The 14,402-nt window shown below is 43.2% G+C and overlaps 1 protein-coding gene across 1 annotated transcript in view; it reads right to left on the reverse strand.

The window, feature by feature from the left end:
* LOC129705611 (chromatin remodeling regulator CECR2-like) overlaps positions 1-8,610 on the reverse strand; it is a 38,203-nt gene extending 29,593 nt beyond the window's left edge. The window contains exon 1 of the mRNA XM_055649231.1: positions 8,267-8,610. Within this exon, the coding sequence (XP_055505206.1) occupies positions 8,267-8,398 (132 nt within the window). The 5' untranslated portion in view covers positions 8,399-8,610. The remainder of the gene's footprint in view (positions 1-8,266) is intronic.
* Positions 8,611-14,402: the final 5,792 nt, after the last annotated feature.

Here is a 14,402-nt window from a genome sequence, read left to right on the forward strand (position 1 = left end):
TCCGCTAGGCGGAGGAGAGTGTCAGTGGCTGGGTATAGGTTGCTCCTCTGGTCGAGGAAGAACCAGAGGGCTTTGAGGCCATCCTGGTGGGGGATGGAGGTGTAGAGTGACTGGACATCCATGGTGAAGATGAGGGGGTGGGGACCTAGAGAGTGGAATGCGTGGAGGCGGCGGAGAGTGTCTATGGAGTCAAGATGGAGTCAAGATATGTGGAGATGAGTTCGGTGGGGCACGAACAGGCAGAGACAATGGGTCTGCCGGGAGAGCTGGGTTTGTGGATTTTGGGGAGAAGGTAAAAACGGGTCGTGTGGGGCTGGGGAACGATGAGGTTGAAAGCTTGGTCGGGCAGGGCGTGGGAATTGATGAAGTCGGTGATGGTGCTAGATATGGTGGCCTGGTGCTCGTCAGTGCGGTTATGGTCCATGGGTAAGTAGGAGGAGGTGCCCGAGAGTTGGCGCGTGGCCTCAGCTTTGTAGAGATCGACTCGCCAGACTACCACGGCACCTCCCTTGTCGGGTGGTTTGATGACCCAATCTGGGTTTTTGCGGAGTGATTCAATGGCGGTGCGTTCAGAGGGGGAGAGATTGGAGCGAGACAGGGGAGTGGAGAAGTTGAGGCGGTTGACATCGCGGCGGCAGTTCAGGATAAAGAGTTCCAGAGCCGGGACTTTACGACTGGATAAAGAGTTCCAGTGGTTAAGTATTCTGAAATAGAGCACAATGCGGAACATAAATTTGTCCGATCTTTGCTCTGCATTCAACTATATATACATTATATTCCTATTAACTTGTTGTTACTCCTAAATGCTTGGCCAAATCAGAACATCGAAAAATACACCAGGAATAGGGCCTTCAGCCCACAATGTCCATGCCAAACATGACACCAAGTTGAACAAATCTCTTCTGCCTGCACATGATCCATATCCCTCCATTCTGTGCCTAGCCATATGCCCCCATCGTATTTGTCTAACCATATACCTAGCGAACACTTTAAATGCCACTACCGTATCTGCCTCCTCCACAACATACATTCCTGGCAGCCACTATTAACTGTTTAAAAATAAAACTAGCCTCTCTCGCCTTAAGGCTAAGCCCTCATCTTTTTCAATTCACCCTGGGATAAAAAGCCCTGACCGTCTACCCAATCTACTCCCCTCATAATTTTATACACTTCTATCAGGTCTCCCCTCAGCGTTTATCAATTTGACCAGAACCCTAAACTTACCCTCAACTTCTACAATTCTGAAGCCATTTTTTGTGCAATTATAGCATACTTTTTTGTTTGGAGTAAAATGCTTCAGTCTCACACAATTAATTTGAACTGCCATCACTCTATGTAATAGTTGGATCAATCCATCAGAATCAGTTTGGTTTCTGTTTCAAATAATCTGCAAATGTCACTAATTTTCAATTTAGACAATTGTCATTGACAATGTTCATTTCCTTCCCAACAAAACCCTTGCAATACAGACTCTTACTGGCTTATTTAAGGATTATGAGACGTATAAAATCACCATTCAAAACGGCAATTTGAATGGGGGAGCTCCGCTGCGGAGACCACACGAACGTTAGTGGTCTTAAAGAATTGCTTACGCAAGCGCGAGTTTTGCAAGTTGCTATTACGCAAGTTCAACAGCATTCCTGAAATCCACCCAAATCACTTCAATATGAAGACAATGCTGCTGGATGCTGCCAATTCATGGACAACACACAAAGTAGTAATTATGTTCATTTTGGTTCAGCTTCAATTCTACCTCAGGAATTCACTATGCCACTTCTACGACTTCTCGTTGGCAAATAGGATTTTTCACTCTCACCATCTGTGTTGCATAATTTCAATATCCATCTTTGTACCTGAACAGTAGTAGACAGTAGACAATAGGTGCAAGAGTAGGCCATTCGGCCCTTCGAGCCAGCACCACCACTCAATGTGATCACGGCTGATCATCCACAATCAGTAGGTAGACAAAAGTGCTGGTGAAACTCAGCGGGTGCAGCAGCATCTATGGAGCGAAGGAAATAGGCAACGTTTTGGGCCAAAACCCTTCTTCACACTGATCCACAATCAGTACCCCGTTCCTGCCTTTTCTCCATATCCCTTAACTCCGCTATCCCTAAGAGCTCTATCTAACTCTCTCTTGAAAGCATCCAGAGAACCAGCCTCCACCGCCCTCTGAGGCAGAGAATTCCACACACTCACACCTCCATGTGTGAAAAGGTTTTTCCTCATCTCCGTTCTAAATGGCTTACCACTTATTCTTAAACTATGGCCCCTGGTTCTGGACTCCCCCAACATTGGGAACATGTTTCCTGCCTCTAGCGTGTCCAAACCCTTAATAATCTTATATGTTTCAATAAGATCCCCTCTCATCCTAAATTCCAGAGTATACAAACCCAGCCGCTCCAATCTATCAACATATGACATTCCCGCTGCACTCCCTCAATAGCAAGAATGTCCGTCCTCAGGTTTGGAGACCAATAACTGCACACAATACTTCAGGTGTGGTTACACCAGGGCCCTGTACATCTGTAGGAGGACCTCTTTGCTACTATACTCAACTCCTCTTGTTATGAAGGCCAACATGCCATTCTCTTTCTTCACTGCCTGCTGTATCTGCATGCTTACTTTCAGTGGCTAATGAACAAGCACCCCAGATCCCGTTACACTTCCCCTTTTCCCAACTTGACACCATTTAGATAATAATCTGCCTTCCTGTTTTTGTCACCAAAGTGGATAATCTCTCATTTATCCACATTAAACTGCATCTGTCATGTATCTGCCCACTCACCCAACCTGTCCAAGTCTCCCTGCACCCTCATAGCATCCTCTTCACAGTTCACACTGCCACCCAGCTTTGTGTCATCTGCAAATTTGCTGATGTCATTATTAATCCCTTCATCAAAATCATTTATATTGTAAATAGCTGCGATCTCAGCACCGAGCTTTGCGGTATCCCACTAGTCACTGCCTGCCATTCTGAAAGGGACCCGTTAATTCCTACTCTTTATTTCCTGTCTGCCAACCAATTTTCTATCTATGTCACCAACCCACCCCCAATACCATTTGCTCTAATTTTGCCCACTAATCTCCTATGTGGGACATTATCAAATGCTTTCTGAAAGTTCAGATACACTACAACAACTGGTTCTCCCTTGTCCATTATCTTGGTTACATCCTCAAAAAATTCCAGAAGAATAGACAAAGCATGATTTCCCCTTCATAAATCCATGCTGACTCGGAACGATCCTGCTACGGCTATCCAAATGTGCTGCTATTTCATCTTTTATTATTGACTCCAGCAACTTCCCCACCACTGATGTCAGGCTAACTGGTCTATAATTCTGTTTTCTCTCTGCCGCCCTTCTTAAAGAATGGGCCAACATTAGCTACCCTCCAATCCACAGGAACTGATCCTGAATCTATAGAATATTGGAAAACTATCACCAATGCGCCACGATTTCTAGAGCCACTTCCTTAAGTACCCTGGGATGCTGACCATCAGGCCCTGGGGATCTATCAGCCTTCAGTCCCATCAGTCTACCCAACATCATTTCCTGCCCAATGTGAATCTCCTTCAGTTCGTCTGCCACCCTAGATCCTCTGGCTAGTACATCAGGAAGATTGTTTGTGTCCTCCTTAGTGAAGACGGATCCAAAGTACCTGCTCAACTCATCTGCCATTCCTTGTTCCCCAAAATAAATTCATCCTTTTCAACCTTCAAGTGTCCAACTTTGGCCGTAACTAGTTTTTCCTCTTCACATACCTAAAGAAGCTTTTACTATCCTCCTTTATATTCTTGGCTAGCTTACCATCTGTTAAGGGGCTGTGCAACTTGAAGTTTTTCCTCTGCAAATTTATCAACTCCTCCTTTACTTTGCTGGGCATTAACTTATCAAAATCCAATCATACACATTCAGCGCATACTTATTTATTTTTGGCTATTTTTCCAATCGTGAATACACTGTATTATGCATTAAGAGTACTTACCCTGAAGTTTTAAAAAAGCCCACAAACAATAAATTTGCTAAGCACACCTTCAAAGCCAAAGTCTTGGAAATTCATTACTGGATCTTAAGCTGTGGATTGTGTCAAACCAGATGTGTTTTACTATCCTGACTAGCAGTGATTATCAGCAATGATCCAGAGCAGGACATGCTTCCTGTGAACAAAGGGCTCTTTATAACGTGGTTGGTCTTGCTGGCCAGGATAGCTGATTCACAACATTACTGTAAAGAATATGGTTAATTTACGTAGCACTTTGAGTTTAACATTGCTTTACATAATCCACCACATATTGCATAGAGATGAGCTGACAACTTTGTGCAGAATGGAAAGTTTATAATAGCCACACCACTTCAAAGATAATTATAGTAGCTGTACCTGAAATATTTTGCAAAGTATCTGAGTGACACCATAATTGCCACTGGAGAAAAGAACATTGCAGTTTAGCTTGCAAAAGATAACTAGATAGACTAGAAAAAGCTTAGGTTATTTTGTTTAACAGTTTCATATCCTTTACACCAATTTGATAAAACTGTTCTAACATAATGAACATTATACTGTGTTCACACGGACAGATTATTTCATTTAGACAGATTAAGTGCCAAGGATTGTGTGTACAAATCACAGGAGCGGAAATAGATTAGATGTCGAGCGTTTTTTTCCTCCCCAGAGGATAATGGAACCACGCAGTACACTGCCAGCTCAGGCTATGTATTAATACCCCTAAAACCCATTAAAGACCAGCCTGGGATACAAGTCATTAGAATACAAAAGGTATTACGAATGAACAGCAGATGCTGGTTTACACCGAAGATGGGCACAAAACGCTGGAGAAACTCAGGGGGATAGGCAGCATCTCTGAAGGGAAGGAATGGGTGATGTTTCATGTTGAGACCCTTCTTCAGACACTCCAGAGAATACAAAAGGTAGTTTGTTTTTGAATAACTTAAATTATGGTCAATATTATCTGGTGTTTGTAAGTCTAGATGAACCAGTCTTTTCCTTTATTTTTACTTTTGAATATCATAGCTTGTACTGGGCACCTCAAAGAACACCATGGAGAAATGCTACCTACCTATTGCAACACTGAAATAGTGTGCATTCAAAATCAGCAAGCAAAAACTTACTAGCAAGTTAACACCGAGGATCTGCAAAAGGCAAGTCTCTGCCCTAGGGCTTGGCCTTGTGCAGTAAATGCTGTCAGATCAGGAGGCCAGAAGAACCGCGTGATGAAAAATGTTTGACAGTCAGGCACATGAAACAGCCCCCCCCCCCCCCCCGACAAAAGGCCACAGCTTAAAAAGCATGATTAAATAATTTTAAAAGTCATGTAATAACAAGCCTGACGAAGGGCCCCATCCCAAAACATCAACTATCCATGTCCTTTCAGAGATGCTGCCAGACCCATGAGTTATTCCAGCACTGTGTTCTATACAACTAAGGCCCTTCTCTCCCTCTCTCATAATAATTCTTCCCTATTCAAATACTTCAAAGCCCATTTAACCAGTGCTAATCTGGATGGATATCGAGCACACCTATTCCAACTCAGAGTATTCACAAGAAACAGCCAATAAAGAACTACATTAGTAGTTCACTGCAAAATTCTGCACATCATGTACATTAACCTGAAACCGGAGAACAGCACAAACTACACCAAGTGTTTTTTTAGAAACAAGAAATGGACATTTCAAATGCACAAACATTAATTCTGGTTTTCTCTACTGAAGATGACTATTGAGTACTTCAGGCATTTTCCTTTCTTAATTCAGATTTTTAAGCATCTACAGTATTTTGCTTTAGTCTCAAATCAATATCATACTCGAGTAAAACATTTTAAACAAATAAATGCTTAGTAAATGACCTCTCATTTACTATTACCAATTCATATTGAATGACAGTGGCAAATTGAATTTGGTGTTGCACTTTAACCCTATGCCAGAGATTAGGAGAAACACTGTGAATAAAAAAGCCAATCCTTTAGTATTGTGCAATTTGATAGCTGGTTGATTGAAACTTGCTGCTCCAGTTAAATATTCAAAAGAGAAAGAAAAGATCTTCATGAAGATTTCTATTAAAATTCACAGAAAAATATAAGTAAAGAAATGAATCAGTAAGTGAATCAACAAATGAAAGTCATGGTAATGAACTTTCGATATTTCAGGCAGGGAAGTGGAAGTGCGGTGGAAGAAGTGAGTTTGTGACGCAGTGGTGTTCAGAAACTTGCCACCAAGTTGGAAGGTTGTGGGTTCAAGCGATAACATCATAAATTTATGGTGGTGTTGAGGTGCTCCTTCAGTATCAAACCTGACCCCTCCTTACCTGCCACCCACTGTGAATATATCAGATTCCTTGACAATATTGGGATTGTTTCTCAAAATTTACTGCCCTAATATTTATCCCTCAAAGATTTAAGATTAGTGTTTAAGATTATTCCTGTTTATACAAACTTGTTGTGAAACTCCTTGGACAATGAAGTTTATTGTCACTCCAGGCAGGATCATGTTGGTCATTATGACTGCAATTAAAAAACTATTCCAGTGGTTTCAGAACCAAATGTAATAAAAAGGAAATGCTGGTTTATACCAAAGAAAGACAAAATGCTGGAATAACTCAGCGATCAGGCAACATCTCTGGAGAAAGTTGATAAGTGACGTTTTGGGTCGATCCAAAACATCATTTTCTCCAGAGATGTTCCAGCATTTTGTGCCTATCTTTAGTTTCAGAACTATTTCAGTAGTCCAGGAGTACATATTCAAGATGGCACCGAAGCCAGGCAACTCTATGTGTGCTGGTCCCAGGTGGGGCTCTGCTATCACTCCACTCTTTTAAATCCATATTTCAACAGCCGTGTTCCTTATACTGCCCTTTTCCTGTATCAGTGCACTGTGGGCGGCTTGATCATGTATTGACTATTCGTTGACTGGATAGTACGCAACAAAAAAAAGCTTTTCACTGTACCAGTGATAATAAAAAAGTAATCTAATTGTACTGGACTTTTAAACTTGTGGCAGTGAAATTCCCTTCACATGTAACACGTCTTATTTTAAACATATCTGATCAAATTCACGAGATGACTAGGAAGACATGAATGGTAGCACAATGAAATCATTTAGTGTTGGAAAATAAGTCGCTTAGTGCAGACATTGATTGTACCTTCAATGAAAACTGTTTTTAAAACCCAACTGAACTAAACTAAGAAATCCAGTATCATAGTACTTATTTTAGTACCTATCATAGGTGTATTTTAAGTAATTCTAGTTTGTTAATGAACTTTCCCCGCAAATGTCAGTACTTAATTAGGTGTTTGATCAATTCTCATAAAACAGTACTTTGTAGACACAATTATCTGTAAGCAACACCTTGTTTAAAAGGAAACATTACTGCATCATTGGCTCAGATTCAAGGTAAGTTTTCACCCTTCCCAGAGCTCGCCCACACGGAGACATTTACAAAATGAATAACATAATCTAACACTTTACATTATAGAGACATGAGTCATCAAGTCTTCACAGACAAATAAAAAAAAATAACAAAAGGGACCATCATTGTTCTTGGCACAATTTCGCTGTCGTTTCTCCAATAAAATAACAAAGGAAACTTAACGTGTTCCTGTCCCTATAAGCCTAATTGCGACTTATTTAACTCTGACAATCAAACAAAAATCAAAACACCTATGTTATTCACAAAAATGAATTAGGTTTCACAATAACCAACTCAACTGCGCTAAAACAAGCTCAACTAAATCCCCCAATGAAGAGTTGGGTAACAATTTAGCACAAGGAACAATCCCAAGGGCGAGGTGGGTGGGGGAGGCAACAATCAGATCCAAGGGCAATGGGAACAAAACCTCCCCACCATCACCAGCCCCCCACCCCCAGACCAAGAGAGGAAAGTGGCTAAGAGGTCAATAAACATCCTAACAATGAAATAACCCCAAATTAATAAAGAGTAGGGAATATTGGGGGGGGGGGGGGGGGGGGGGGGGGGGAATAATGAACAACTCGAAAGGTTGGATCAATCATTAAACTCAAAAGAGGAATAGTTAATCACAACCATTCGTGGTCATTACAGCGGTGGTGGGGGGAGTGAAACTCAAATGTTCAGAGCAGGAAAACGCCAGCAGGACAAACCACAGGCCCTGGCGCCTCGGGCCTCGGTACCTCCGCCACCCGGACCGGCTCGGAGCCGGTTCCTCCTCCGCCAGCCCGGGTCAGGTTGGATCTCACTCGGGCCTAGGATCCGCGGCCTCGATTCGAAGCCTTACCTCGATCTCGAAATCGGGCAGCGCGAAGGCGGCCCGGAACAAGGAGCAGAAGTGAGCGATGGCCGGCACCTCCCACCACGACCGCAGCCTCTCGGCCGACACGCGGCCTCTCACAGAGCCCGGCTGCGCCATGGTGTCGCCCCGCTCGCTCCCATCCGGTCCCCGACGGGCCACCAGCAGTAGCTGTAGCTGTAGCAGTAGCCGGCCCACTGAAGCAGGCTCTCCGCCCGCTGGCTCCACCCGCCCCGTCAGACCGTCCGCCTCCTTCCTTCCTTCCCTCCCACCGCCTCGTGTCGTGTCGTCGCCAAGCGGCCGGCAGCTCCCACTGTGACCAGCGGCCCCGCTCCTCCCCCACCGACCCTACCACCCTCTCCCCGCGGGGAGAGCAGAGAGCTGCAGCACCACACCACCCCTCTCCAAACACAACACCACAAAACCGTGGCACAATTACACTTTCTTACAACTATCCTAACTCGCAACTGTCCGTGCACTATCCTAATAATTGCAACTAGGTAGAGTGCACGGTCCCCCTGCCTTCCTTTCCCCCCTGCCAGGCATCACGTTGGTAAAGTCCGATCGAGCCGGAAGTCGGCCCGTTGCAATTGGAATGCGGCGCCAGCCGGCGCGAGGCGCTCGCATCTGAACAATCGCAGCCGCTCTGATCTGCAGGGCATCGCCTACAGTGAACGGTTTATACTTTGTCCCCACTAAACACAAATTCAAAAAAACACAGAGAACGTGTGAAATGGGAGTCCGTTCCTTCTCTGCGAGAAATTAAACAATTACCACCACGGCAAAAGAAGATTGATGTCACTGTCCACTCGAGGCGATCGTGTTGGTTACTCCACAATAGAATCAAGATACAAGTCAAGAGCGTTTAATTGTCACATTTGTCGACAACGGATCAGTGAAATTCTTCTTCAGACCCGAAACGGCCCCCATTCCTTCTCTCGAGCGATGCTGCCCGAGTTAGGCCAGCATTTTGTGTCTATCTTCTGTGTAAACCAGCATCTGCAGTTCCTTCCTACTCATTGAAATTCTTGCTTGCAATAGGATAACAGGCATGTAAACGCAATACACACAGATAATATATAGCAAACACAAATTCAATAAACTAATAATCCCAGTCCTAGTTCAAAAAAAGATTACTTTTGCGGTCTTTTATTACTATTAAGTCACCATCGATCCGAGTACCGATGAACTGCAGAGGAAAGCAGACCCTCGCCCCCATGCTGTTCAGTTCTTGCAGACTGCTGTCTGGGGACTGCTTTTTCAAATAACATAAAATTGCTGTTGAAAGATACATTAAAAATGGTACAGATTTTTATATCACCTAAACGCGAATTTCATCATCCACGATTTATGACTTGTTAGTTTTTATGTAATCAGATGTCAAATACTTCATAATGCTCAAGTTTGATATACTTCGGGAGGTGAATAAACCGAATGCATGTAATATTTAAGAAGGAACTGCAGATGCTGGAACAATCGAAGGTAGACAAAAATGCTGGAGAAACTCAGCAGGTGAGGCAGCATCTATGGAGCGAAGGAATGGATGACGTTTCGGGTCGAGACCCTTCTTCAGACAATAAATCAGAACAAGGAAGGGGAAACACATTCATATCGACTAATGATATCAGCGTCCACAACCTGTTGAGTTCCTCTAGCACGTTTCTATTTTGCATTCATATCTTGCACCTATTGTCAAAACAAGTTTTGAAGCTCAATTTGCAATCCCAGCACTTCACTGATAAGCATATTCTCTTTAGCAGTATCAAACTTTGGAATTTGGTCTTCCATGACAAGGAATATCGTGAGTTGCCTTTTTGAACCACTGCAGTCTTTTTGACATAGTTGTAGATCCTGCCATGATAATTGGGGTAATTTAATTCAGGACAAAATAGGTCTCAATCATCTGGGACTTATGACACCTGGGACATGACAATAAAACACTCTTGACTTTAATACGTCATCGATACTTTACTATCAAGCTAGGCAGCAACAATGCACAACATTTTTTGTGCCTTCCACCACAGTGATGAATGCTGTGGTGGATGTTTATGTTACATGTGTCCTGTTTATGCATTTTATTATTTTGTTAACCCATCTTTATGCTTTGTATGGAACTGATTTTTAAATTATGTAAAGCACTTTGGGGTCAATGAAAATTGACTATAAATGTGCTATATAAATAAACTTATTATTATTATTATAAAAACATCATAAGGACTTAGACTTGATTGGTGAATGGATGAGGATGGTAGAAAAAGTGAAAAGACACCCACTTTCATAAAATAGACATTCAATTGTTTTTAGTGGTGAAAAATTGATGATCATAAGCATCTTGGGTGTCATATGCACATGCATGAGCATCAACTTGGAGGTAGCACAAACAATTAGGAAGGTACAAGGTGTTTGAAATTAAACAGGAAAGATCCTTTACTGCAATTATATAGGCCCCTATGGAGGCCACAGCTGGAAATTTGTTAAAGCTCTAGTGTATGGATCCAAGAGCTACTTACGAAATAAGGAACACAAAAAACACCCCCTTTTATTAATTATTTCCCCCCCCCAAAGTTGAAAGACAAAGACAACTCACCATCCAGACCCATATCCTGTGCAGTCACCTACATATTTTTGGCAATCTCTACCACGGCCATCATGTTCTCAGGTCTTTGTCCCCCAACTCCATTCCATGTTCTCAGCTTAGACAATAGGTGCAGGAGTAGGCCATTTGGCCCTTCGAGCCAGCATCGCTATTCACTGTGATCATCCACATTCAGTACCCCGTTCCTGCCTTCCCACCATATCCCCTGACTCTGCTATATTTAAGAGCCCTATCTAACTCTCAAAAGCATCCAGAGAATGGGGTCAAGGAAAGATTGTTCATGTCGCAGCCCTGTTTCCACCAATCTTTCCATGCACAAGAAGCGACAAGACAGATGCCGAGAAGTGTGTTCAGCTCTGGCTGAACAACTTCTAATCTTGTGTGTGGACTCGATTAGAAGGAGATCCAGAGAATTAACCTCCTCTGCCTTCTGTGGCAGAGAATTCAAAATTCACAACTCTCTGCGGAGTCAGGGGATATGGGGAGAAGGCAGGAACGGGGTACTAATTGGGGATGATAAGCCATGATCACATTGAATGGCGGTGTTGGCTCAAAGGGCCAAATGGCCTACTCCTGCACCTATTGTCTATTGTCTCTGGGTAAGAGTTTTACCTCATCTCCATTCAAAATGGCCTTCCCCTTATTCTTACACTGTGGCCCCTGGTTCTGGACTCCTCCAACACCGGGAACATGTTTCCTGCCTCTAGGGTGTCCAATCCCTTAATAATCTTATATTTTTCAATAAGATCCCCTCTCATCATTCATAAATTCCAGAGTATACAAGCCCAGCTGCTCCATTCTATCAACATATAACAGTCCCGCCATCCCGGGAATGAACCTCGTGAAGCTACACTGCACTCCCACTCCCAATAGCAAGAATGTCCTTCCTCAAATTTGGAGACCAAAATGTACACAATACTCCAGGTGTGGTCTCACTAGGGCCCTGTACAGCTGCAGAAGGCTACTCAACTCCTCTTGTTATGAAGGCTAACATGCCATTAGCTTTCTTTACTGCCTGCTGACTTTCAGTGTGATGAGCCAGGACCCCCAGATCTCTTTGTACTTCCCCTTTTCCCAACTTGACACCAATCAGATAATAATCTGCCTTCCTTTGCCACCAAAGTGGATAACCTCACATTTATCCACGTTAAATTGCATCTGCCATGCATCCGCCCACTCACCCAATCTGTCCAAGTCACCCTGCATGTTCGTAGGATCCTCCTCACAGTTCACACTGCCACCTAGCTTTGTGTCACCTGCAAATTCACTTTGAATCCCTTCATCTGAACCATTGATGTATATTGAAAATAGCTGCAGTCCCAGCACCGAGCCTTGCAGTACCCCACTAGTTATTGCCTGTCATTCTGAAAGGGACCCGTTAATCCCTACTCTGTTTCCTGTCAGCCAACCAATTTTCTATCCATATCAGTATCCTACCCCCAAGACCATGTGCTCTAATTTTGCCCACTAATCTCTTATGTGGGACTTTTTATCAAATGCTTTCTGAAAGTCCAGGTACACTACATCCACTGGCTCTCCCTTGTCAATTTTCCTAGTTACATCCTCAAAAAATTCCAGAAGATTAGTCAAGCATGATTTCCCCTTTGTAAATCCATACCGACTCAGACCGATCCTGCTACTCCTTCCAAATGTGCCGCTATTTCATCTTTTATTATTGACTCCAGCATCTTCTCCCACCACCGATGCCAGGCTAACTGGTCTATATTTCCGTTTTCTCTCTCCGGCCTTTTTTAAAAAGTGGGATAACATTAGCTACCCTCCAATCCACAGATCCTGAATCTATAGAACATTGAAAAATGATCACCAATGTGTCCACGATTTCGAGAGCCACTTTCTTAAGTACCCTGGGATGCAGACTATCAGGCCCTGGGGATTTATCAGCCTTCAGTAGTATCAGTCTACCCAATACCATTTCCTGCCAATGTGAATTATCTTCAGTTCCTCCGTCTCCCTAGATCGCCTGGCCACGAGTACATCAGGGAAATTGTTTGTGTCTTCCTTAGTGAAGTCGGATCCAAAGCACCTGTTCAACTCATCTGCCATTTCCTTGTTCCCCATAATTAATTCACCGGTTTCAGTCTTCAAGGGTCCAACTTTGGTCTTAACTATTTTTTTCCTCTTCACAGATCTAAAGAAGCTTTTACTATCCACCTTTATATGCTTGGCTGGCTTACCATCGGACCTCATTTTTCTCCCCATATTGCCTTTTTGGTTATCTTCTGTTGCTCTTTAAAAGTTACCAAATCCTCTGGCTTCCCGCTCATCTTTGCTGTTATATTTCTTTTATTTTTTATACTGCCCTTGACTACCTTTGTCAGCACCGGTCGCCCTAACTCCCCTTAGAATCTTTCTTCCTCTTTGGAATGGACTAATCCTGCACCTTCTGTATTATTCCCTGAAATACCTGCCATTGTTGTTCTACTATCATCCCTGCTAGGGTATCTTTCCAGTCAACTTAGGCGAGCTGCTCCCTCATGGCTCCATAGTCCCCTTTGTTCAACTGTATTACTGACACTTCTGATTTTCCCTTCTCCCTCTCAAATTGTAGATTTAAACTTGTATTATGGCCACTACCTCCTAATGGCTCCTTTACCCCGAGTTCCGTTATCAAATTTGGTTCATTACACAACACTAAATCCAGAATTTAGGCTCCAGTATAAGCTGCTCTAAGAATCCATCACGGAGGCACTCCACAAACTCCCTTTCTTGGGGTCCACCACCAAACTGACTTTCCCAGTCTACCTGCATGTTGAAATCTCCCATAACAACCGTAGCATTAGCTTTGCGACATGCCAATTTTAGCTCTTGATTCAACTTGCACCCTATATCCAGGCTACTATTTGGAGGCCTGTAGGTGACTGCCATTAGGGTCTTTTTACCCTTACAATTTCCCAGCTTGTCATCCATTCCTTCAATTGCTGCTTCTTTCATGCCTGTGTTGTCAATTAAATGCAACACTGTTTTTCAATTCTTCTAAACTCTTAGTTTTCTCCTCAACTGTATATATTTGCTTTACATTTTCAGCTACTACATTGGGGCATGTTCACCAACCCCCATTATTGACCTGCAGACCTCCAACTTTTAAATTGATTACCTAATTCTTCCCTATTTCCAAAATTATCTCCATGGCTCCAACCCTCCAAAAACTTTACTTCTTTCGTGTATGCCTGGTTTCCTTCATCCCTAAATAGTTAGACATCTTGAAATTCTTTCTCCAAACCTCTGTTGCCTTAACCTTTAAAACAAAGGAATTAAATTGAATTAAATGTAACATCTCCAAGTTTGTGGTTGACACAAAGATGCATGGCAATGTGAGCTGCGAGGAGCATGTTATGAGGCTGCAAGGCGACTTGGATAGGTTGGGTGGGTGGGCCGATGCAGTACAATGTGGATAAATGGAAGGTTATCCACTTTGGTGGCAAGAACAAGAGGGCAGATTATTATCTGAATGGTGTCAGATTAGGAAAACGGGAGGTGCAACGAGACGTCGGTGATCATGTACACCAG

Source organism: Leucoraja erinacea, chromosome 18 (genome assembly GCF_028641065.1).
Source record: "Leucoraja erinacea ecotype New England chromosome 18, Leri_hhj_1, whole genome shotgun sequence".
Classification (NCBI taxonomy): Eukaryota; Metazoa; Chordata; class Chondrichthyes; order Rajiformes; family Rajidae; genus Leucoraja; species Leucoraja erinaceus.